Source organism: Mobula hypostoma, chromosome 1 (assembly GCF_963921235.1).
Source record: "Mobula hypostoma chromosome 1, sMobHyp1.1, whole genome shotgun sequence".
In the NCBI taxonomy this organism is placed as follows: domain Eukaryota; kingdom Metazoa; phylum Chordata; class Chondrichthyes; order Myliobatiformes; family Myliobatidae; genus Mobula; species Mobula hypostoma.
The window spans coordinates 32014617-32038600 of NC_086097.1; the positions used below are offsets into that span (position 1 = coordinate 32014617).

General features: G+C 49.8%; 1 protein-coding gene across 3 annotated transcripts in view; it reads left to right on the forward strand.

The window, feature by feature from the left end:
- LOC134345272 (estrogen receptor beta-like) overlaps positions 1-23984 on the forward strand; it is a 139088-nt gene that overhangs the window by 114226 nt on the left and 878 nt on the right. For 2 of the 3 annotated variants that reach the window (XM_063045691.1, XM_063045682.1), the window contains one exon: positions 15791-15971. The exons of the other annotated variant lie outside the window; for it this stretch is intronic. In XM_063045691.1, the coding sequence (XP_062901761.1) occupies positions 15791-15971 (181 nt within the window). The remainder of the gene's footprint in view (positions 1-15790; positions 15972-23984) is intronic. 3 annotated transcript variants of the gene reach the window in all.

Below are 23984 nucleotides of genomic sequence, written 5' to 3' on the forward strand. Positions count from 1 at the left end.
TAACAGCCTTTTAAACATCTCTATCATATCTCCCCCCTCCACCTCCCCCCCGCCCCCCGGCAGCACATACCAGGCACCCACCACTCTCTGTGTAGCAAACTTGCCCCACACAAATCCTTTGAACCTACCCCATCTCACCTTAAATATCTACCCTCAAGTTTTGGGAATTTCGGTCTGGGAAAAAATGCTGGCCATCTTTATGTGACTTAGATGAGGAGGTGGAAAGGTGAGTTAGTAAGTTTGCAGGTGACATGAAGGTTGGTGGTGTTGTGGATGGTAGAGAGGTTGATAGTATTGTGGAGGATACAGAAGGTTGGTGGTGTTGGGCATGGTAGAAAAGTTGGTGGTGTTGGGGCGGGTACAGAAGGTTGATGGTGTTGTGGATGGTAGAGAGGTTGGTGGTGTTTTGGATGTTACAGAAGATTGATGTTGTGGATGGTAGAGAGGTTGGTAGTGTTTTGGATGTTACAGAAGATTGGTGTTGTGGATGGTAGAGAGGTTGGTGGTGTTTTGGATGTTACAGAAGATTGATGTTGTGGATGGTAGAGAGGTTGATGGTGTTGGGGAGGGTACAGAAGATTGATGGTGTTGTGCATGGTAGAGAGGTTGATGGTGTTTTGGATGTTACAGAAGATTGATGTTGTGGATGGTAGAGAGGTTGGTAGTGTTTTGGATGTTACAGAAGATTGGTGTTGTGGATGGTAGAGAGGTTGATGGTGTTGGGGAGGGTACAGAAGATTGATGGTGTTGTGGATGGTAGAGAGGTTGATGGTGTTTTGGATGTTACAGAAGATTGGTGTTGTGGATGGTCGAGAGGTTGATGGCTTTGGAGAGGGTCCAAAAGAGGTTCACAAGACTGACCCCAGGAATGAAAGAGTTAACATATGAGGAGTGTTTGATGGCTCTGGGCCTGTAATCACTGGAGTTTAGAGAAATGAGGGAGGATTTCATGCATGTACCATGGAGAGCATTCTGGCAGGCTGCATCACTGTCTGGTACGGGGGGAGTGGGGCTACTGCACAGGACCGAAAGAAGCTGCAGAGGGTTGTAAATCTAGTCAACTCCATCTTGGGTATGAGCCTACAAAGTAACCAGGACATCTTCAGGGAGCAGTGTCTCAGAAAGGCAGCACTCATTATTAAGGACCTCCGGCACCCAGGACATGCCCTTTCCTCACTGTTACATCAGTAGGAGATACAGAAGCCTGAAGGCACACACTCAGCAATTCAGGAACAGCTTCTTCCCCTCTGCCATCCGTTTCCTAAATGGATATTGAACCTGTGAACGCTACCTCACTTTTAAAATATATATTATTTCTGCTTTTTGAACAAATTTTAATCTATTCTATATATATACTGTAATTTACTTATTTATTTTTTTCTCACTTCTTCTATGTCATGTATTGCATTGAACTGCTGCTGCTGTTGACAAATTTCACGACATATGCCGGTGATAATAAACCTGATTCTGATTCTGAAATCTATCAGATATTGAAAAGCATAGATAGAGTGGATCTGGAAAGGACGTTTCCATTAATGGGAGAGTCTAGGACTAGAGGGCACAGCCTCAGGATAGGAGGTCATCCCTAGAACAGAGGTGACTGTTATTTATCCAGAGGGTATCGAATCTGTGAATTCATTGCCACAGATGGAGGTCAAGTAATCGTGTATATTTAAAGTGGAGGTTGATAGTTTCTTGATTAGTCAGGGTGTCAAAGGTTATGGGGAGAGGGCAGGGGAATGGGGTAGAGAGGGATAGTAAACCAGCCACGATGGAGTGGCAAAGCAGACTCAATGGACCAAATGGCCTCATTCTGCTCCTGTGTCTTATGGTCATCTGGAACATAAATGGGCAAGTCTCCAGGACGTGCTTGAAGGGAATTGCAATTATCATAGGAGGTTTTAATCTATGTATTGATTGGATGATCCAGACCGGCTGGGTATTGTGGGTGAACTTGTGGAGTATGTCAGAGATTGTTTTATTGAGCAGTACATGGCAGAGATTGGGATTTGGTCCTATGTAATGAGGAAGGGGTCTTGTGGTTAAGTATCTGTGTAAAACGCTGCCTGGGGTGGTGCTAAAGGCAGATACATTAGTGGAATTTGGGAGACCTTTAGACAGGCAAATGGACAATAGAAAAATGGAGGGCTATTTGGGAGGGAAGGGTTATTTTGATCTTGGAGTAGGTTAAAAGGCACAACACTGTGCCCCCCCCCCGCAAGAACCTATACTGTGATGAATTGTTCTATGTTTTAAAGGTCCCCTAAGGTGGATGAACCACAATATGACAACGTTGCAAATACAGTCTAAGGGCGTACACCACGGGTCAAGAACCAGAGTCCTCCCATTAAGTAAAAGCAGATATAATGGAGGGGGGCTGTAATAGTCTCAGGTGGACTGGGGAAACAAGTTGAGAGACCAGTTTTGGGGACTAGAGAGAGATGGTCTACACAACTCAGCAAGAGTGCTGGAGGAATTCAGCAGGTCAGGCAGCATCTGAAGGGAGAAATAGTCAACGTTTCAGGTTGAGACCCTTCATCCGGACTAAAAGAAAGAGGGAGAATAGCCAGTGTAAAGGGGGAGGCGAAGGGATAGAAGAAGAGTTGACAGGTGATAGGTGGATCCAGGTGTGGAGAGGTGAAAGGCAGATGGAGGAGGGGAGAGTGGGAATAGCGACAGAGGCTGGGAGGTGATGGGTGGATCCAGGTGTGGAGTGGGTTATAAGCAAATGGAGGAGGAGAGGGTGGGAAAAATGGCAGACTGGGAAGTGATTGGTGGATCCAGGTGTGTAGAGGTGACAAGCAGATGGAGGAAAGGAGGGTGGAAATGGCAACAGGCTGGGAGGTGATGGATAGGTGATAGGCAGATAGAGGAGGGTAGGTGGGAATAGCGACAGGCTGGGAGACGATAGGTGGATCCACAAGTGGACAAGTGATAAGCAGATGGAGGAGAGGAGGGCGGCAATAGTGACAGGCTGGGGGGTGATGAGTGAAGGTGTTAGAGGTCTGTCAGTGAAGGAGTGTGGTGGGAGAGAAATAAGGGAGGTGGGCTGGGCAGGTGGGAACAGTGGAAGGGGATCCAGTGGGCAGATAGAGTGGGTGAGGGAATGGAGAGTAACAGGTGGCACGAAGTGTAGCGGTCAGCATAATGTTTACAGCGCCAGCGATTGGGTTCAATTCTTGCAGCTGTATGTCAGGAGTTTGTATGTTCTCCCTGTGACCGCGTGGGGTTCCTCCCACATTCCAAAGGCATGCTGGTTAGGGTTATTAAATTGTGGGCATGCTATGTTGGTGCTGGAAGCACGGGGGCACTCCAGGTTGGATTGGTCATTGACGTAAACGATGCATTTTACTGTATGTTTCAATGTGAATGTGACACATAAAGCTCGTTCCTCAGAAGGGAATGGACTTTGAGATGAAACATACAGGCTGTATAAAAGCAGACAGTAGGAGTTATTCGGGGAATATAAATATGAAGAAGGTTGCTATGGTAAATGTTGGGTCTCCAGAGGACGAGGATGTTGAATTAATAATAGCAGACAAGGAATCAGCAGATTTGGTGAATCATTCTTCATTGTGGAGGCCATTGCTAACGTCTCTCGGTTTCAGACGGGCTAATTTCAAGTGACATGGCAAAACTTGCAAGAATCCCAGTTACAAGGGAGAAGGTACTGGAGAGAATTCAAGGGGCTAATGAAGAGAGACCTTAGTGAATGAGGTTCAGAGGGATCGAGGGGTTTCAGTGCAGTAAACACAAATGTCAGTGAAAGTAGTGAAGCAGGGAACCGGCAACCTTAGGCCATGGCTGAAAGAAAAAGGGAGGGCTATGTGGGAGGGAGCAGATAGGTTGATCTTAAAGTACGTCAGAAGGTCAGCACAATATCTTGAGCCTGTACTGTGCTGTACTGTTCTATGCTCTATATTCTGTAGAAAAGTAGGTCCCAGTCCTAAGATAAAGCTGCTGGATACAGAGCGAGGGAGTTTTGGGAACCCTCGTGGGCTTGGTATCAGTATTTGTAGTGTCTCAGGGTCCGTGATTCCGGCACCCAGGGTCTGGCAGAGACCCGGCTTCCGGGCCCCACCGTGCATAGTGTGAGCAAGGGTGACTAGCTGTGGGTGCGAGTGCCTCACTAAATGAATGGGTCCCAGTTACTGTGTTCCAGTGCTCTGCCTGCCTCTGCTGTCTGGGTGTGCTCAACATCGTTATATACAACTCTGTGGTTCTCCCCCTAAATTGGGGCTGTTTTATAGTTTAGTTATTTTATTTATTTCAAGATACAGTCCAGAATAGGCCCTTCTGACCCTTCAAACCGTGCCACCAGTGTGGAAGACAAGGGTAGCCTGGAGCAGTTGTAGTCAAGCAAGATCTTTGAAGTTGGACCACTAAATATGCTTACTACAGACGAGATAGAGTATACTCAAGCCAAAATAGTGAGACTTTTCCGGAATGGTCTTCCTGAGGCATAGTCTCCCTTTACACAATGGGAGTGCCAGAGACCGATGAGAGAACAGTAACTGAGAGATATTAAACATACCCAACAACTAAGGCTCTGTTGTTTTCACTAACTTAAAAATATCATCGGCTGTCTGCTTGAAGTTTTAATTGATTTTAACATCTCTTTTGTGAATGGCTATTGATCTTGTGATTATGGAATTCAAACATATGCAATTTACTATGATCAATATCCGTAACTGATAAGCCAATTTGGTATAAAAATAGTTTTCTATTCAGACTTCAGAACAGTGTGGGTGACAGGGGCCCATGCTGTTGTCCTTGCGCACAGTAAAATAAAAGGAATGCTTGCGTCGTAAGAGTGCACGTGTTCCAAGCCCAGGTATTTCATCTTATGATTGGTGATGACAATTTCTTCTATACCAGCAACCACCGATTTCACTCTAGCCAATCACAGGATAGTTTACAAAGACCAATTAACCTATTAACCCGTATGTCTTTGGACTGTGGGAGGAAACTGGAGCAGCTGGAGGAATCCATGGATACCTGGGGAAGGCATACTAACTCCTTACAGAGGGCGCTGGGATTGAACTCCAAAGACCCGAGCTGTAATATTGTTGTGCTAATTGCTATGCTACTGTGGCACTCTCAGCAAAAGTGGCATTTGTTTAGCTAAATTTGACCAAAAGTCCTAGGAGCATTCAGCCCTTTACGTCTGCTCCGCTATTTGATCATGTCTGCTTTATTATCCCTCTCAACCCCATTCTCCTGTCTTCCCCCAATAACCTTTCATGCCCTGTCCAATCAATAGCATATCCACTTTAAATATACCCAATGACTTGGCCTTCACATCCGTCTGTGGCAATGAATTCCACAGAATCACCACCCTATGGCTAAAGAAATTCCTGACCGATGATAGGGGGAGAAGAAAGAATGCCCGGGGTGGGCGAGGGTCTTTGATTATACTGAGAAGTGTAGGCAGAGTCTGCAGAAGGAAGTCTTGTTTCTGTGATGTGCTGAGCTGCGTCCACAGCTCTCTACGGTCTCTCGTGATCACAGGCAGAGCAGTTGCCATAGCAAGCCATGATGAGTTCAAATAGGATGCTTTCTATGGTGCACCTATAAAAATTAGTGGTGGTCAACCCCCTGTAGCAGAGAAAGACTGGGGTTGGTTGCCTGGTAACACTGGAGGCTGGGTGGAGGGCAGTGGTTGAGGTGTTCTGATGGAAGTGTATGAAATGATGAGGGGCAGGGATATCGGGTCCCACACCTCCGTGGAGAGTGGAAACATTACCTCAAGGCAGGTGGATCAAAGGTCAGAAGGTATCAATTCAGCGTAAGAAATTCCTCCTTATCTCAGTTCTAAAGGGACATCCTTCTGTTCTGAGGCTGTGCTGTCTGGTCCTCAAATTTCCCACTAATGGAAACATCTTCCCAATATCCACTCTATCTAGGCCTTTGAATATTCCATATAACCATATAACAATTACAGCATGGAAACAGGCCACCTCGGCCCTTCTGGTCCGTGCTGAACGCTTACTCTCACCTAGTCCCACCGACCCGCACACAGCCCATAACCCTCCATTCCTTTCCTGTCCATATATCTATCCAATTTTATTTTAAATGACAAAATCGAACCTGCCTCAACCACTTCTGCTGAAAGCTCGTTCCGCACAGCCACCCCTCTGAGTAAAGAAGTTCCCCCTCATGTTACCCCTAAACTTTTGCCCTTTAACTCTCAACTCATGGCCTCTTGTTTGAATCTCCCTCACTCTCAATGGAAAAAGCCTATCCACATCAACTCTTTCTATCCCCCTTATAATTTTAAGTACCTCTATAAAGTCCCCCCTCAACCTTCAAGTGATAAAAAAGACAGTCTCTTCACTCCAGCAGCAGAGCAATCCCACCAGCGATAAAAAAGCAGTCTCCTCTCTCCGTAGCAGAGCGATCCCACTCAGCAATCCAAAGGCAGGTAGCCGGCACTCACCCTCTGCATTCCGCTCAATGTTTTGACCCCCCTCATTGCTTTAATCGTCTAAATGGGGTTGAACATTGGCTCGAGCCACGTCCTGTAGCCAACTTGTCCCGAGGTTCGGCCTCCTGGAATCCTCTCGGAGACTGCAGAGTGCTGAAGCACCCAAATGATCTCCAAACTGCAAATCACAGGCTCCAACAGTTCCAGAATCATGTTCAAGATGAAAAACATAAAAGAAATGAAATATATGGTTTCATGGTCTATCCAGAAGATGGTGACCGTGGGAGCATTGTACGCAAACACCAACTCCAACTCAATATACAATGCATGTTTATATAGTGTGTGTGTGTGTGTGTGTATATATATATATACATACAGACACATACATACATACATACGCACACATATATATATCATTCTGTATTCTATATTACTCTGCTGTCCTCAACTGATCAATGGGACATATCCAGATGACATCAGAGATGAACACCACTGTGTAAGAGAGGGGTCTAGTTCTGTACTTAATCTTGCCTAGTACCCACTTCTGATTACCTCTGTAGTCCCTCACCAGGACAGTTTGTCCAAGAATGAAACTCCTTGTTTGAGGAGCCCTCAATATGTCTCAGCTGTTTCTACTGCATATTCCTTCTGAGATTGGGTTTGAGGAGATCCAAGCGTGAACACAAGGGATGACTCAGGGACAGCATAGCTGGTGAGTTGCTGGTTGTGGAGTGTGCTGCACTGTGATACGCAGGGAGCAAATTGGCGAGCTTCTGATTCAGTGTCAGTGTAGTGTGTTCTGCTGACATTGCTCGCACTGCGTTCTTTAGACTCTGGATAAACCGCTTCACCAAACCATTTGTAGCTGAGTTGTACAGTGCAGATGGAATATGTCTTATCCCGTCCATTTTCAGGAATGACTGAAGCTTTTCCACAACAAATTGTGGTCCATTGTCACTAACTAAATCTTCTGGACCATGAGATCTTGAGAAGAGGCTTCTCAACATGTCGACAATGTGCGAAGCTGTAATAGATGCTATCGGGAACACTTCTGGCCACTTTTTAAGCTGCATCTGTTACTACCAAGAAATCTATGCCCATGAATAGTCTGGCAAAATCAACATGAATCCTCTGCTGGGGTAATTCAGGCCGTTCCTAGGGATGGAGAGGTGCTGATCTTGGCATCTTCTTGGCAAGCCGCTCAATCTGCTGATCTATTTCCCGACCACCAGACAAAGCTTCGAGCCAATGCTTCCATTTTGACCATGCCTAGATGGACTAGCCTGTAGCTCCTCCAACACCTTAGCTCTCAGCTTTAATGGTACAACAACTCTCTGTCTCCACATAAGGATACCCCTTTCAAGGGCAAGTTCATCCTGGAATTGGTAAAAATGGGGGAACTGAAGTTTCTGCTGTACATTCTGGTCACTTTAAGTGCTATGTAGACCTGAGACAGTGTGGGATCTTTTCTGGTTTTCTTTTGGACCACTTTTGTTGTAATAGTGATTTTCATTATGGAGAATATGTCGAGAGGGGTGTCCTCTTGTGTAAATGTTTCAGATATTTCCTTTTCCAAGGATAAATGGGACAATCCATCAGCATTTCCGTGATTAGTTTTCTCTTGAATTTGATCTTGTAATGGTGTCCTCCACAAAACAGAGTCCATCTCTGTATTCGAGCTGCTGCTGATAGTGAAACACCCTTCTGTGGATTGAAAGTGGACACTAGTCGTTGATGATCGGTAATGAGGATAAACTTTCTTCTATTCAAGCACTGGTTGAAACATATTGCACCCCAAACCAGACTCAAGGCCTCTCTGTCAATCTGTGCCTGATTTTTCTCAGCAGCAGTAAGGGAACGTGACACAAAGGCTATGGGGTGTTCTATGGGTTTGGCAGGAACCTGTTGTAGTAAATGACACATCCTAAAAACTACCACATCTGTGACACGTCCTTTGGTCTTGGGATATCCACCACTGTTTGAATTTTCTCAGTGCACTTGGGTAATTCTTGTGTGTCAATGGTGTGACACACACCCTTGCCGGTAACAATGATGTCGTTCAGGTAACACTGAGTACCCGGGCAGCCTTGCATCACCCGGTCCATCGCTTTCTGCCAAAGTGCAGGTGCAGATGCTGCTCCAGAAATAAGCCTATTATAGCGATAAAGACTTTTGTGGGTGTCTATGGTGAGAAACACTTTGGACTCTTCATCCATCTCCATCTGTTGGTAGGCCTCAGCTAAGTCCACTTTGTGAAGTTTTCCTCCAGAAAGACATCCTCTATCCTGAGCAGGGGGTATTGATCTACTTTCAGTACTGGTTTGATGGAGATCTTAAAATTAACACAGATTTTGACAGCATTGCCCAGGGGCTGCACTCAACCTTGGAAAACATTCCTTCAGCCTCCATGAGATCTAGCTCACTGGCACTTTATCACGGATTGTGTAGGGAATCGGACAGACTTTGGAAAACTTGGGTGTGGTATTTTCATTTCAACATTACTTTACCCTTGATATGTTTGAGTTTTCCAATGCTATCCTTGAACACTGCTGTGGCATCATCCAGTATCTCTCTTAATTCTATCTCAGTTGACTCTATTACAGGGGATGTGGCATGCAAATAGTGGATGGGTCTCCAATCAAGTTGCAGTTGTCTCAGCCAATCACAAGCCCACAATGTTTTTACCACATACAAGCCCAATGTGGCTTGCTGGCTGTTGTATTTCACTGTTACAAATACCATCCCCACAGGAGTTATCTTTTCTCCAAAATACTGTAAATTATTCATTGAATACTTGCAGGCTTCAGTTGAGTATCTTTAAAATGCTGCTCAGACTCATTTTGTAGAATGACAAACAGTCAAGCTTGTGTCTAATTCTATTTTAATTAATTTACCATTGACGTCTGATGTAAGCCATATTGCTTGTCTATGGTTAGAAATCTCAAGGCTAGCCATTCCTTTGTCCCTCTCATCACTATCTGAGTTTTCATCAACAGCATACAGATAAGTGCTCTTTTTTGAAACTGCAGCTTGTCTTTTTCTCTTCACTGTGCAGTCAGTTTATTTGTGTCTGCTCAACGTGCTCTTTGTATGTGTCCTACTTTGTTGTATTTTTCTACAGATTTCACCTTTAAATCTGCATTAGTCTGGTGTATGTGAGCCCCTGCCACAACAGTAACACATTTTGTTCAACCAGGCATATTTCTGTTTAGACATTGAAATTTTGTTCACACTCACATTCATTCTATTCAATCAACCTCATAAGTGGAAATTGATACCCCTTCTTTTGATTCCAATTATGAAACCTAAAGTGTCCTGAAATCAACAGTGGGTTTGGTTCTAAATGTTCCTGCATTACTTTCACAGTATCAGCAAAGCAAATTTAGTCTGGTTTGTTTGGAGCAGTCAAACCTCTAAGCAAACTATATGCTTTTCCACCAAGAGCACTCAGCAAAATTGGCACTCGTTTCTCATTGATTATTCCATTTGCTTCAGAATACTGCTCAATTTGCTCAGTATACATCATTCAGTTATCTCCTGTACAATCAAACACACCTATCTTTCTGATATAGCCATCTATTTCTACTTTTTTAAAAATTTATGATCATCACCCATTAATTACTGTTTATGAACTCATTAATTCATCTGTTCTCTGCCTTTTTTTAAACCTCATTGACAGTTTTGCTAAGAAGACATATGGTGTGTTGGCATTCATCATCCATGGGATTGAGTTCAAGAGCCGTGAGATAATGTTACAGCTATATAAGACCTTGGTCAGACCCCACTTGGAGTACTGTGTTCAGTTCTGGTCACCTTATTACAGAAAGGATGTGGATACTATAGAGAGAGTGCAGAGGAGATTTACAAAGATGTTGCCTGGATTGGAGGGCATACCTTATGAGAATAGGTTGAGTGAACTTGGCCTTTTCTCCTTGGAATGACGAAGGATGAGAGGTGACCTGATAGAGATGTACATGAGGGGCATTGATCGTGTGGATAGCCAGAGGCTTTTTCCCAGGTCTGAAATGGTTAACACGAGGGGACATAGTTTTAAGGTGCTTGGAAATAGGTACCGAGGGGATGTCAGGGGTAAGTTTTCGCACAGAGAGTGGTGGGTTTGTGGAATGCACTGCTGGCGGCGGTAGTGGAAGTGGATACAATAGGGTCTTATAAGAGCCTCTTAGATAGGTAGATGGAGCTTAGAAAAATAGAGGGCTATGTGCTAGGGAAATTCTAGGCAGATACTAGAGTTGGTTACATGGTTGGCACAACATTGTGTAGAATTTCTGCGCTCTATGTACGTCTTTCCTTTTTTTTAACTCAAACATTTTGCTATGCATTTTTTAAATTGGAATGTTTCTTTTCCCTTTGGGAAAAAAAAATGTGTTGCACTTCAGCAGGTAGGTTGTTATCTCAGGTTTGTTTTAATTCCCATCCTCGTCTCCACTGTAACTCCAAAACATAAAACTATTTGAAAGAAAAATGAGGACAAATGTGTACTCTTCATTTTTACTTTTAGTGGAGGCATGCATTTATGATGTGGTAATTTAATGACACGTGCCATTCACATAGTTTTACATATAACCTGTAATGAATTATTTAAACAACGCTTAATCAAACAATATGTTTACAATAGTACTGAAATATTAAATACACAACAGCAACCAGTCAGGACACTTTTATTGGTAGATCTGTAGAAGTTTGTAAGAGTGTTCAGAAATGAACTATGGTCCAGGTTCAGGTAGATGGGACTAGGTTAGAAAAGCAGGCTGGCAATGGACTACACTGTCATGAACCTCTGAGTAAAGAAGTTTCCCCCTACGTTCTCCTTAAACTTTTCACCTGTCACTCTTAATTCATGACCTCCCACCCAACCTCAGTGGAAAAAGCCTGCTTGCATTAACCCTATCTATAGCCTCATAATTTTGTGTACTTCTATTATATTTCCAACACACTGACTTAGTATACTTTATCAACTTCTATGTATTTATTTATGGACTAGGCTCTTCCCATCCTTTAAGCCACTCCACCCAGCAATCCCCCCATTTAGTCCGAGCCTAATCATGGGACAACTTACAGTGATGAATAAATCTACACACTGGTACGTCTTTGGACTGTGGGAGGAAATCCAGGCACCCCGATGAAACCCGTGCAGTCACGGGGTGAGTGTACAAACTCCTTACAGGCAGTAACGGGAATTGAACCCGGGTCACTGATACAGTAAGGCATTGTGCCAACTACTACATTACTGTGCTGCCCAAATGATGGGATGTAGGGCTTGGTTCTGTGCTGTAGTATTCTACGACTCCATGACAACCAAAACCTCTTTAACCTGCTAAGAAAGTAAAAGACGTTTGCGTGCCTTCCTTATGATTGCATCTATGTGCTGGGCCCAGGACAGGTCATCCAGTATGTTAATAGAGATGAGGAGGAATTTCTTTATCCAGAGGGTGGTGAATCTGTGGAATTCATTGCTTCAGACAGCTGTGGAGGCCCAAGTCACTGGATATATTTAAAGCAAAGGTTGATAGGTTCTCAGTTTTGTAAGGGCATCAAAGATTATGGGGAGAATGAGTTTGAAAGGGATAATAAATCAGCCAAGATGGATTGGTGAAGCTGACTTGATGGGCTGAACTGCCTAATTCTGCTCCTATGTCTTATGGCCTTAATGCCTAAAAGTTTAAAGCTGCCGACTCTCCCCAGTTGGAATTGAAAAGTTCAGTGAGGGCTGGAAGAGCCAGAAGGGGGTGACCAAGACGAAGTGGACTGGAGAAGGGTTCACCAGACTGAGGTGTGGACAGACCTCTGTATACTTTCTATAGGGCCACATTAACTTTTCCCTTTTACATCTGCAGACACAGTCTGTCTCCAAGCCCTGCCTCGCATTTATCTTTCCACTCCCACCACCTCAGTCCTCTTCAGCTAAGTTCAGGAACATTCACAACCCTTGGGCTAGCTGCTCTTCCTGACATCCTCATAACCCTTTTCCTTTGATCTAATGCTCTCTTTAACTTCTCTTAGAAGCACATTTGGAGCTTTCTGCCATTGTTTTGTCTTTGCCTTAAAGGGCTAAACTTTGTTGTTTATTTTAAATCTTTGAATATTAAACATTGCTGGTGTACTAGCACACTCTCTAACAAGGTGTCTGTCTACCACAGTCAGTCTTGTAATTCACTTTCTTCAGTTCTACATAAGAATGGCTCTGGGCCATTTGACCCATCTGTTCAATACAATCCCAGTTCATATCAGAATCAGGTTTGTTATTACTGACGTACGTCATGAAATTTGTTGTTTTGCTGCAGTGGTACAGTGCAATACATAAACATATTACAATAAATATATATATTTAAAAATAAATAGTGCACAAAGAGAGTGAAATAGTGTTCATGGACTGTTCAGCAATCTGATGGCAGAGGGGTAGAAACTGTTCCTAAAACGCTGAGTTGGAGTCTTCAGGCTTCTGTGCCTGCACCCTGATGGTGGTCATGGAAAGAGGGCACGTCCTGGAGGGTGAGGGAAAGGGGGCACGTCGTGGATGGTGAGGGTCCTTACTCATCCATGCTGCTGCCTTGAGGTATTACCTTTAGAAGATGTCCTCACTGGTGGCGGGGGCGGGGCTAATGTGTTCGGTTAAAGTAACCTCATTGTAGGGAGAATGTGGAAGCTTTAGAGGTTTTCCAGGATGCTGCCTGGATGGGAGAGCATGTCTTATGAGGATAGGTTGAGTGAGCTAGGGCTTTTCACTTTAGAGTAAAAGAGGATGAGCAGTGTCTTGATAGAAGAGTACAAGATGATAAGAAGTATAAAAACAGAGGGCAGACAGAGACTTTTTTCCCCAGCGTAGAAATGGATAATAAGAGAGGGCGTAATTTTAAGGTGATTGGAGGGAAGTATGGAGGGGAAGTCAGAGGTAGTTTTTTTTTACACAGTTGTGCATAGAATGCCTTGCCAGTGATGGAGATGGAGGCAGATACATTAGGGAAATTTAAGAGACTCTTAGGCACACGGATGATAGAAAAATAGAGAACTATGAGGGAGGGAGGAGTTATTTTGATCTTGGGAGTCGGATAATGGGTTAGCAGAACACCATGGGTTGAAGGGCCTGTACTGTGCAGCAATGTTCTATGTTCGCTTTCCCTCAGATCACAAAACCAAAGTTGAGTTTATTGTCATCTGCAGAGGTACATGTATGTACAGTTGCAGTGAAAAACTTGCAGCAGTACCACAGGCACAGAACATCAAATAAACAGCATTCACCGTGTTTACGAAAGTCACAAGGGAGGAAAGAGCTAAGAAGTCAAAAAGTGATCATCGTGTTGCTATACTGTGGTGATTAAGATTTTGCCATTTGGTTCAAGATCGAAAGGTTGAAGGGAGGTCGCCGTTCCTGAACTTGGTGGAGTTGGACTTCAGGCTTCTACCTCCTGTGTGATGGTAGCTGTGATGGTGGAGATCTTCGATGGACATTGTCTTCCTGAGACAGTCCATTGCTGTGCCTGTTCCCTGGAGCCCTCAATTCCCCAGTTGTTCAAAGATGCTGGTAGGTAGTGAACACAGAGCTAGAGGACATGGCCTCAAGATTCGGGGGAGTAGATTTAGGATGGAGATGAGGAGGAACTGCTTTTCCCAGAGTGGTGAATCTGTGGAATTCTCTGCTAATGAAGCAGGGGAGGCTACCTCAGTAAATACGTTTAAGACAAGGTAGGATAGATTTTTGCATAGCAGGGGAGTTAAGGGTTATGGGGAAAAGACAAGTAGACGGAGATGAGTCCATGGTCAGATATTGAATGGTGGAACAGGCTCGATGGCCTACTCCTGCTCCTATTTCTTACATGCTTATGATGTATCTACCTCCACATCAATTATCCCTGCTGTACCAATCTCCTCAACTCTCCAGGGCAGAGAATGCCACAATTCACCTATCTGCTTTGAAGGCTATGATTTTGTATCAAACTAAATCACTTTTATATCTTAACATGGGGCATTGCCCATGAGCCTCTGCAGTTTCTCCCTATCTACTTGTGATGCCATTTTCAGGGATCTGTGGACTTGCACCTTAGGATCATTCTGGGCATCAATGTTCCCAGGGGTCTTGTACCCTTCTCCCGTACATGTAACCTCCCAAAGTGCAATGCCTCGCACACTTGCCCTTCTGAAGCTGAAAGTAATTTTTGCTTGTTTAAGGGCTGGGAATGCTCAGGCTGTTCCGGGTCATGGGGAAAAGCGAGGTGGGTGGAGCTCAGTCACAGATCAGCTCATGGTACATGGGCTTCAGGAGATGGATGGTGGCCTGCAGATTTTTGACAGCGGGCAAGTGGGATTCTCAATATTTGGACATATTTGTTGAGGCAAAGCATTCCCCATCTCCCAGGGTGGTGCCCACCATCCCCTCTGCTTCCCATTCCACGTGCCGTGATCCCAAACTTCCCTCCCTGTCCTGGACGACCCTGTAGAGATAGTTCCCGAAAAAAGCCGCACTCTGTGCCATCACTGTTACTGTAAAGGAATTTCTCCATAAAACCATCAAAGTGATCTGCTGTCAGACAATTTATTGAATTACAAAATAGTTGTTTTATTTTATTGACCGATGTGTTTGGAACTCCCAAGGCAAAAGGACTGGACTTAATTGTGTTTTGCTCTGATCGGTGGCCAACACTTTATGACTGCAAGTTTGAGCCAGTCCTCCATAAGCATCTGGTTGTTGGCTATGAGGAAAGATTTTAACATTAGCCCGCTCTCTCACTCCCAGGGTCAGACAGAGTAAATCTCCTTCTACACTGTCACATCACACACTTCCATGGTGAGATGCACCATGAAGCTCCCTTGCTCCCAGGGTCAGACAGAGTAAATCTCCTTCTACACCATCCCATCACACACTTCTGGGGTGAGACACAGCATGAAGCTCTATCCACACTGTCCTAACACACACTCCTGGAGTCAGACAGAGCGAAGCTCTCTCTACATCGTCCCATCACTCACTCCTGGGATCAGACACAGAGTGAAGTTCCCTCCACACTGTCCCATCACTCACTCCCGGAGTCAGCCACAGCGTGAAACTCCCTCCACACCGTCCCATCACACACTCCCGGGGTCAGACACAGAGTGAAACTCCCTCCACACTGTCCCATCACACATTCCAGGGATCAGACACAGAGTGAAACTTCCTCCACACTGTCCCATCACTCACTCCCGGGGTCAGACACAGAGTGAAACTCCCTCCACACTGTCCCATCACACATTCCAGGGATCAGACACAGAGTGAAACTTCCTCCACACTGTCCCATCACTCACTCCCGGGGTCAGCCACAGTGTGAAACTCCCTCCACACTGTCCAATCTGAGCGGCCGGATTCTGTCCCCACAGGCATGTTTCCCCGTTCCAGAATTTCGGAGGAGCAGGAGAACAGGGAGAAGCTGCACAAGATCCTGGACACCATCACGGACACACTGATCTGGTGCATGTCCCGGAGTGGGATCCCACCCCAGCAACAGGCCACCAGGCTGGCCCACCTCCTCATGCTGCTTTCACATGTCCGGCACGCCAGGTAGGCACACCGCAGGCTCCCTCCCTCCGACACCGGAGTGGACTGTGTCACCGGGGTGGACTGTATCACCGGGGTGTACTGTGTCACGGGGTGTACTCTGTCACCGGGGTGTACTCTGACACCGGGGTGGACTGTGTCACGGGGTGCACTCTGTCACCGGGGTGTACTGTGTCACCGGGGTGGACTGTATCACCGGGGTGTACTCTGTCACCGGGGTGTACTCTGTCACCGGGGTGTACTGTGTCACCGGGGTGTACTCTGACACCGGGGTGTACTCTGACACCGGGGTGGACTGTGTCACGGGGTGTACTGTGTCACCGGGGTGTACTGTGTCAGCGGGGTGTACTGTATCACCGGGGTGTACTGTATCACCGGGGTGGACTCTGACACCGGGGTGGACTGTGTCAGCGGGGTGGACTGTGTCACCGGGGTGTACTGTGTCACCGGGGTGGACTGTGTCACAGGGGTGGACTGTGTCACCGGGGTGTACTCTGTCACCGGGGTGTACTCTGTCACCGGGGTGTACTGTATCACCGGGGTGTACTGTATCACCGGGGTGTACTGTGTCAGCGGGGTGTACTGTGTCACCGCGGTGTACTCTGACACCGGAGTGGACTGTGTCACTGGAGTGGACCGTATCAGCGGGGTGGACCGTACCAGCGGGGTGTACTGTGTCAGCGGGGTGTACTGTATCACCGGGGTGTACTCTGACACCGGGGTGGACTGTGTCAGCGGGGTGTACTGTGTCACCGGGGTGGACTGTGTCACCGGGGTGTACTGTATCATCGGGGTGTACTCTGACACCGGAGTATACTGTATCACTGGGGTGGACTGTGTCACCGGAGTGGACTGTATCAGCGGGGTGGACTGTACCAGCGGGGTGTACTGTGTCAGCGGGGTGGACTGTATCAGTGGGGTGGATTGTGTCAGCGGGGTGTACAGTGTCACCGGAGTGTACTGTATCACCGGGTTGTACTGTGTCACGGGGTGTACTGTATCACCGGAGTGTACTGTGTCACGGGGTGTACTGTATCACCGGAGTGGACTGTATCAGCGGGGTGGACTGTACCAGCGGGGTGTACTGTGTCACGGGGGTGGACTGTATCACCGGGTTGTACTGTGTCACGGGGTGTACTCTGTCACCGGGGTGTACGGTGTCACGGGGGTGGACTGTATCACCGGTGTGTACTCTGTCACCGGGGTGTACTGTATCACCGGGGTGTACTGTGTCACCGGGGTGTAATGTGTCAGCGGGGTGGACTGTATCAGCGGGGTGGACTGTGTCACCGGGGTGTACTGTGTCACCGGTGTGTACTCTGTCACCGGGGTGTACTGTATCACCGGGGTGGACTGTGTCAGCGGGGTGTACTCTGACACCGGGGTGGACTGTGTCACGGGGTGTACTCTGTCACCGGGGTGGACTGTGTCACGGGGTGTACTCTGTCACCGGGGTGGACTGTGTCAGCGGGGTGTACTCTGACACCGGGGTGTACTCTGTCACCGGGGTGGACTGTGTCACCGGGGTGTACTGTGTCACGGGGTGGACTGTATCACCGGGGTGGACTGTGTCACCGGGGTGTACTCTGACACCGGGGTGGACTGTGTCACCGGGGTGTACTCTGTCACCGGGATGGACTGTGTCACGGGGTGTACTGTGTCACGGGGTGTACTCTGTCACCGGGATGGACTGTGTCATGGGGTGTACTGTGTCACCGGGGTGGACTGTGTCAGCGGGGTGTACTCTGACACCGGGGTGGACTGTGTCACCGGGGTGGACTGTGTCAGCGGGGTGTACTGTGTCACCGGGGTGGACTGTGTCACGGGGTGTACTCTGTCGCCGGGGTGTACTGTATCCCCGGGGTGTACTCTGTCACCGGGATGGACTGTGTCAGGGGGTGTACTCTGTCACCGGGGTGGACTGTGTCAGCGGGGTGTACTCTGACACCGGGGTGGACTGTGTCACCGGGGTGGACTGTGTCAGCGGGGTGTACTGTGTCACCGGGGTGGACTGTGTCACGGGGTGTACTCTGTCGCCGGGGTGTACTGTATCCCCGGGGTGTACTCTGTCACCGGGGTGGACTGTGTCAGGGGGTGTACTCTGTCGCCGGGGTGTACTCTGTCACCGGGGTGGACTGTGTCAGGGGGTGTACTCTGTCACCGGGGTGGACTGTGTCACGGGGTGGACTGTGTCAGCGGGGTGTACTGTGTCACCGGGGTGTACTGTGTCACGGGGTGTACTGTGTCACGGGGTGTACTCTGTCACCAGGGTGTACTGTATCAGTGGGGTGGACTGTGTCACCGGGGTGCACTCTGTCACCGGGGTGGACTGTATCAGCAGGGTGTACTGTGTCACCGGGGTATACTGTATCAGCGGGGTGTACTGTGTCACCGGGGTGGACTGTATCACCGGGGTGTACTGTGTGCACTGTATCAGCAGGGTGTACTGTGTCACCGGGGTATACTGTATCAGCGGTGTGTACTGTGTCACCGGGGTGGACTGTATCAGCGGGGTGTACTGTGTCACCGGGGTGGACTGTGTCAGCGGGGTGGACTGTGTCACCGGGGTGTACTGTGTGCACTGTATCAGCAGGGTGTACTGTGTCACCGGGGTACACTGTATCAGCGGGGTGTACTGTGTCAGCGGGGTGTACTCTGTCACCGGGGTGGACTGTGTCACCGGGGTGCACTGTGTCACCGTGGTGTACTGTGTCACCGGGGTGTACTGTATCACGGGGTGTACTGTGTCACCGGGGTGTACTGTGACACCGGGGTGTACTGTGTCACCGGGGTGTACTGTGACACCGGGGTGTACTGTGTCAGCGGGGTGTACTGTGTCAGCGGGGTGTACTGTATCACCAGGGAGTACTGGATCAGCGGGGTGTAGTGTATCATCGGGGTGGACTGTTTCGGCGGGGTGTACTCTGTCACCGTGGTGGACTGTATCACCGGGATGTACTGTGTCACCGGGGTGTACTGTATCAGCGGGGTGGACTGTGTCACCGGGGTGCAGTCTGTCACCGGGGTGGACTGTATCACCGGGGTGTACTGTGTGCAATGTATCAGCAGGGTGTACTGTGTCACCGGGGTATACTGTATCAGCGGGGTGTGCTGTGTCACTGGGGTGTACTGTGTCACCGGGGTGCACTGTGTCACCAGGGTGGACTGTATCAGCGGGGTGGACTGTGTCACCGGGGTGCACTCTGTCACCGGGGTGTACTGTGTGCACTGTATCAGCAGGGTGTACTGTGTCACCGGGGTGTACTGTATCAGTGGGGTGTACTGTGTCACCGGGGTGGACTGTATCAGCGGGGTGGACTGTGTCAGCGGGGTGTACTCTGTCACCGGGGTGTACTGTGTCACGGGGTGTACTGTGTCAGCGGGGTGTACTGTATCACCGGGGAGTACTGGATCAGCGGGGTGTAGTGTATCATCGGGGTGGACTGTTTCGGCGGGGTGTACTCTGTCACCGTGGTGGACTGTATCACCGGGATGTACTGTGTCACCGGGGTGTACTGTATCAGCGGGGTGGACTGTGTCACCGGGGTGCACTCTGTCACCGGGGTGGACTGTATCACCGGGGTGGACTGTATCACCGGGGTGTACTGTGTGCACTGTATCAGCAAGGTGTACTGTGTCACCGGGGTATACTGTATCAGCGGGGTGTACTGTGTCAGCGGGGTGGACTGTGTCACCAGGGTGGACTGTATCAGCGGGGTGGACTGTGTCACCGGGGTGTACTGTGTGCACTGTATCAGCAGGGTGTACTGTGTCACCGGGGTGTACTGTGTCACCGGGGTGGACTGTATCAGCGGGATGGACTGTGTCACGGGGTGTACTCTGTCACCGGGGTGTACTGTGTCAGGGGGTGTACTCTGTCACCGGGGTGGACTGTGTCACGGGGTGTACTGTGTCACCGGGGTGGACTGTGACACGGGGTGTACTGTGTCACCGGGGTGTACTGTGTCAGCGGGGTGTACTGTGTCACGGGGTGTACTGTGTGACGGGGTGTACTGTGTCACCGGGGTGCACTCTGTCACCGGGGTGTACTCTGTCACCGGGGTGTACTGTGTCATGGGGTGTACTGTGTCACCGGGGTGTACTCTGTCACCAGGGTGTACTGTATCAGCGGGGTGGACTGTATCACCGGGGTGTACTGTGTGCACTGTATCAGCAGGGTGTACTGTGTCACCGGGGTATACTGTATCAGCGGGGTGTACTGTGTCACCGGGGTGGACTGTATCACCGGGGTGTACTGTGTGCACTGTATCAGCAGGGTGTACTGTGTCACCGGGGTATACTGTATCAGCGGTGTGTACTGTGTTGCCGGGGTGGACTGTATCAGCGGGGTGTACTGTGTCACCGGGCTGGACTGTGTCAGCGGGGTGTACTGTGTCACCGGGGTGTACTGTGTGCACTGTATCAGTAGGGTGTACTGTGTCACCGGGGTGTACTGTGTCAGCGGGGTGGACTGTGTCAGCGGGGTGTACTGTGTCACCGGGGTAAACTGTGAACCGGGGTGGACTGTGTCACCGGGGTGTACTCTGTCACCGGGATGTACTGTATCACCAAGTGTACTGTGTCAGCGGGGTGTACTGTATCACCGGGGTGTACTGTGTCAGCGGGGTGTACTGTGTCAGTGGGGTGTACTGTATCACCGGGGTGTACTGGATCAGCGGGGTGTAGTGTATCATCGGGGTGGACTGTATCAGCGGGGTGTACTCTGTCACCGTGGTGGACTGTATCACCGGGATGTACTGTGTCACCGGGGTGTACTGTATCAGCGGGGTGGACTGTGTCACCGGGGTGCACTCTGTCACCGGGGTGGACTGTGTGCACTGTATCAGCAGGGTGTACTGTGTCACCGGGGTGTACTGTATCAGCGGGGTGTACTGTGTCACCAGGGTGGTCTGTATCAGCGGGGTGGACTGTGTCAGCGGGGTGTACTCTGACAGCGGGGTGTACTCTGACAGCGGGGTGGACTGTGTCACCGGGGTGTACTGTATCAGCGGGGTGTACTGTGTCACCGGGGTGCATTCTGTCACCAGGGTGTATTGTATCAGCGGGGTGGACTCTGACACCGGGGTGTACTGTGTCACCGGGGTGTACTGTATCAGCGGGGTGGACTGTGTCACCGGGGTGCACTCTGTCACCGGGGTGGACTGTATCACCGGGGTGTACTGTGTGCACTGTATCAGCAGGGTGTACGGTGTCACCGGGGTATACTGTATCAGCGGGGTGTACTGTGTCAGCGGGGTGTACTGTATCACCGGGGAGTACTGGATCAGCGGGGTGTAGTGTATCATCGGGGTGGACTGTTTCGGCGGGGTGTACTCTGTCACCGTGGTGGACTGTATCACCGGGATGTACTGTGTCACCGGGGTGTACTGTATCAGCGGGGTGGACTGTGTCACCGGGGTGCACTCTGTCACCGGGGTGGACTGTATCACCGGGGTGGACTGTATCACCGGGGTGTACTGTGTGCACTGTATCAGCAAGGTGTACTGTGTCACCGGGGTATACTGTATCAGCGGGGTGTACTGTGTCAGCGGGGTGGACTGTGTCACCAGGGTGGACTGTATCAGCGGGGTGGACTGTGTCACCGGGGTGTACTGTGTGCACTGTATCAGCAGGGTGTACTGTGTCACCGGGGTGTACTGTGTCACCGGGGTGGACTGTATCAGCGGGATGGACTGTGTCACGGGGTGTACTCTGTCACCGGGGTGTACTGTGTCAGGGGGTGTACTCTGTCACCGGGGTGGACTGTGTCACGGGGTGTACTGTGTCACCGGGGTGGACTGTGACACGGGGTGTACTGTGTCACCGGGGTGTACTGTGTCAGCGGGGTGTACTGTGTCACGGGGTGTACTGTGTGACGGGGTGTACTGTGTCACCGGGGTGCACTCTGTCACCGGGGTGTACTCTGTCACCGGGGTGTACTGTGTCATGGGGTGTACTGTGTCACCGGGGTGTACTCTGTCACCAGGGTGTACTCTGTCACCAGGGTGTACTGTATCAGCGGGGTGGACTGTATCACCGGGGTGTACTGTGTGCACTGTATCAGCAGGGTGTACTGTGTCACCGGGGTATACTGTATCAGCGGGGTGTACTGTGTCACCGGGGTGGACTGTATCACCGGGGTGTACTGTGTGCACTGTATCAGCAGGGTGTACTGTGTCACCGGGGTATACTGTATCAGCGGTGTGTACTGTGTTGCCGGGGTGGACTGTATCAGCGGGGTGTACTGTGTCACCGGGCTGGACTGTGTCAGCGGGGTGTACTGTGTCACCGGGGTGTACTGTGTGCACTGTATCAGTAGGGTGTACTGTGTCACCGGGGTGTACTGTGTCAGCGGGGTGGACTGTGTCAGCGGGGTGTACTGTGTCACCGGGGTAAACTGTGTAACCGGGGTGGACTGTGTCACCGGGGTGTACTCTGTCACCGGGATGTACTGTATCACCAAGTGTACTGTGTCAGCGGGGTGTACTGTATCACCGGGGTGTACTGTGTCAGCGGGGTGTACTGTGTCAGTGGGGTGTACTGTATCACCGGGGTGTACTGGATCAGCGGGGTGTAGTGTATCATCGGGGTGGACTGTATCAGCGGGGTGTACTCTGTCACCGTGGTGGACTGTATCACCGGGATGTACTGTGTCACCGGGGTGTACTGTATCAGCGGGGTGGACTGTGTCACCGGGGTGCACTCTGTCACCGGGGTGGACTGTGTGCACTGTATCAGCAGGGTGTACTGTGTCACCGGGGTGTACTGTATCAGCGGGGTGTACTGTGTCACCAGGGTGGTCTGTATCAGCGGGGTGGACTGTGTCAGCGGGGTGTACTCTGACAGCGGGGTGTACTCTGACAGCGGGGTGGACTGTGTCACCGGGGTGTACTGTATCAGCGGGGTGTACTGTGTCACCGGGGTGCATTCTGTCACCAGGGTGTATTGTATCAGCGGGGTGGACTCTGACACCGGGGTGTACTGTGTCACCGGGGTGTACTGTATCAGCGGGGTGGACTGTGTCACCGGGGTGCACTCTGTCACCGGGGTGGACTGTATCACCGGGGTGTACTGTGTGCACTGTATCAGCAGGGTGTACGGTGTCACCGGGGTATACTGTATCAGCGGGGTGTACTGTGTCACCGGGGTGGACTGTATCACCGGGGTGTACTGTGTGCACTGTGTCACGGGGTGGACTGTATCAGCGGTGTGTACTGTGTCATGGGGTGGACTGTGTCACCGGAGTGTACTCTGACACCGGGGTGTACTGTGTCAGCAAGGTGGACTGTATCACCAGTGTGTACTCTGACACCGGGGTGTACTGTGTCACCGGGGTGGACTGTGACACCGGGGTGTACTCTGTCACCGGGGTGTATTGTATCAGCGGGGTGTACTGTGTCACCGGGGTGTACTCTGTCACCGGGGTGTACTGTGTCACGGGGTGTACTGTATCAGTGGGGTGTACTGTGTCACCGGGGTGTACTCTGTCACCGGGATGTACTGTATCACCAAGTGTACTGTGTCAGCGGGGTGTACTGTATCAGCGGGGTGTACTGTGTCAGTGGGGTGTACTGTATCACCGGGGTGTACTGGATCAGCGGGGTGTAGTGTATCATCGGGGTGGACTGTATCAGCGGGGTGTACTGTGTCACCGGGGTGTACTGTATCAGCGGGGTGGACTGTGTCACCGGGGTGGACTGTGTCACCGGGGTGGACTGTGTCACCGGGGTGTACTGTGTGCACTGTATCAGCAGGGTGTACTGTGTCACCGGGGTGTACTGTATCAGCGGGGTGTACTGTGTCACCGGGGTGGTCTGTATCAGCGGGGTGGACTGTGTCAGCAGGGTGGACTGTGTCAGCGGGGTGTACTCTGACAGCGGGGTGTACTCTGACAGCGGGGTGGACTGTGTCACCGGGGTGTACTGTATCACCGGGGTGTACTGTATCAGCGGGGTGGACTGTGTCAGCGGGGTGGACTCTGACACCGGGGTGTACTGTGTCAGCGGGGTGTACTGT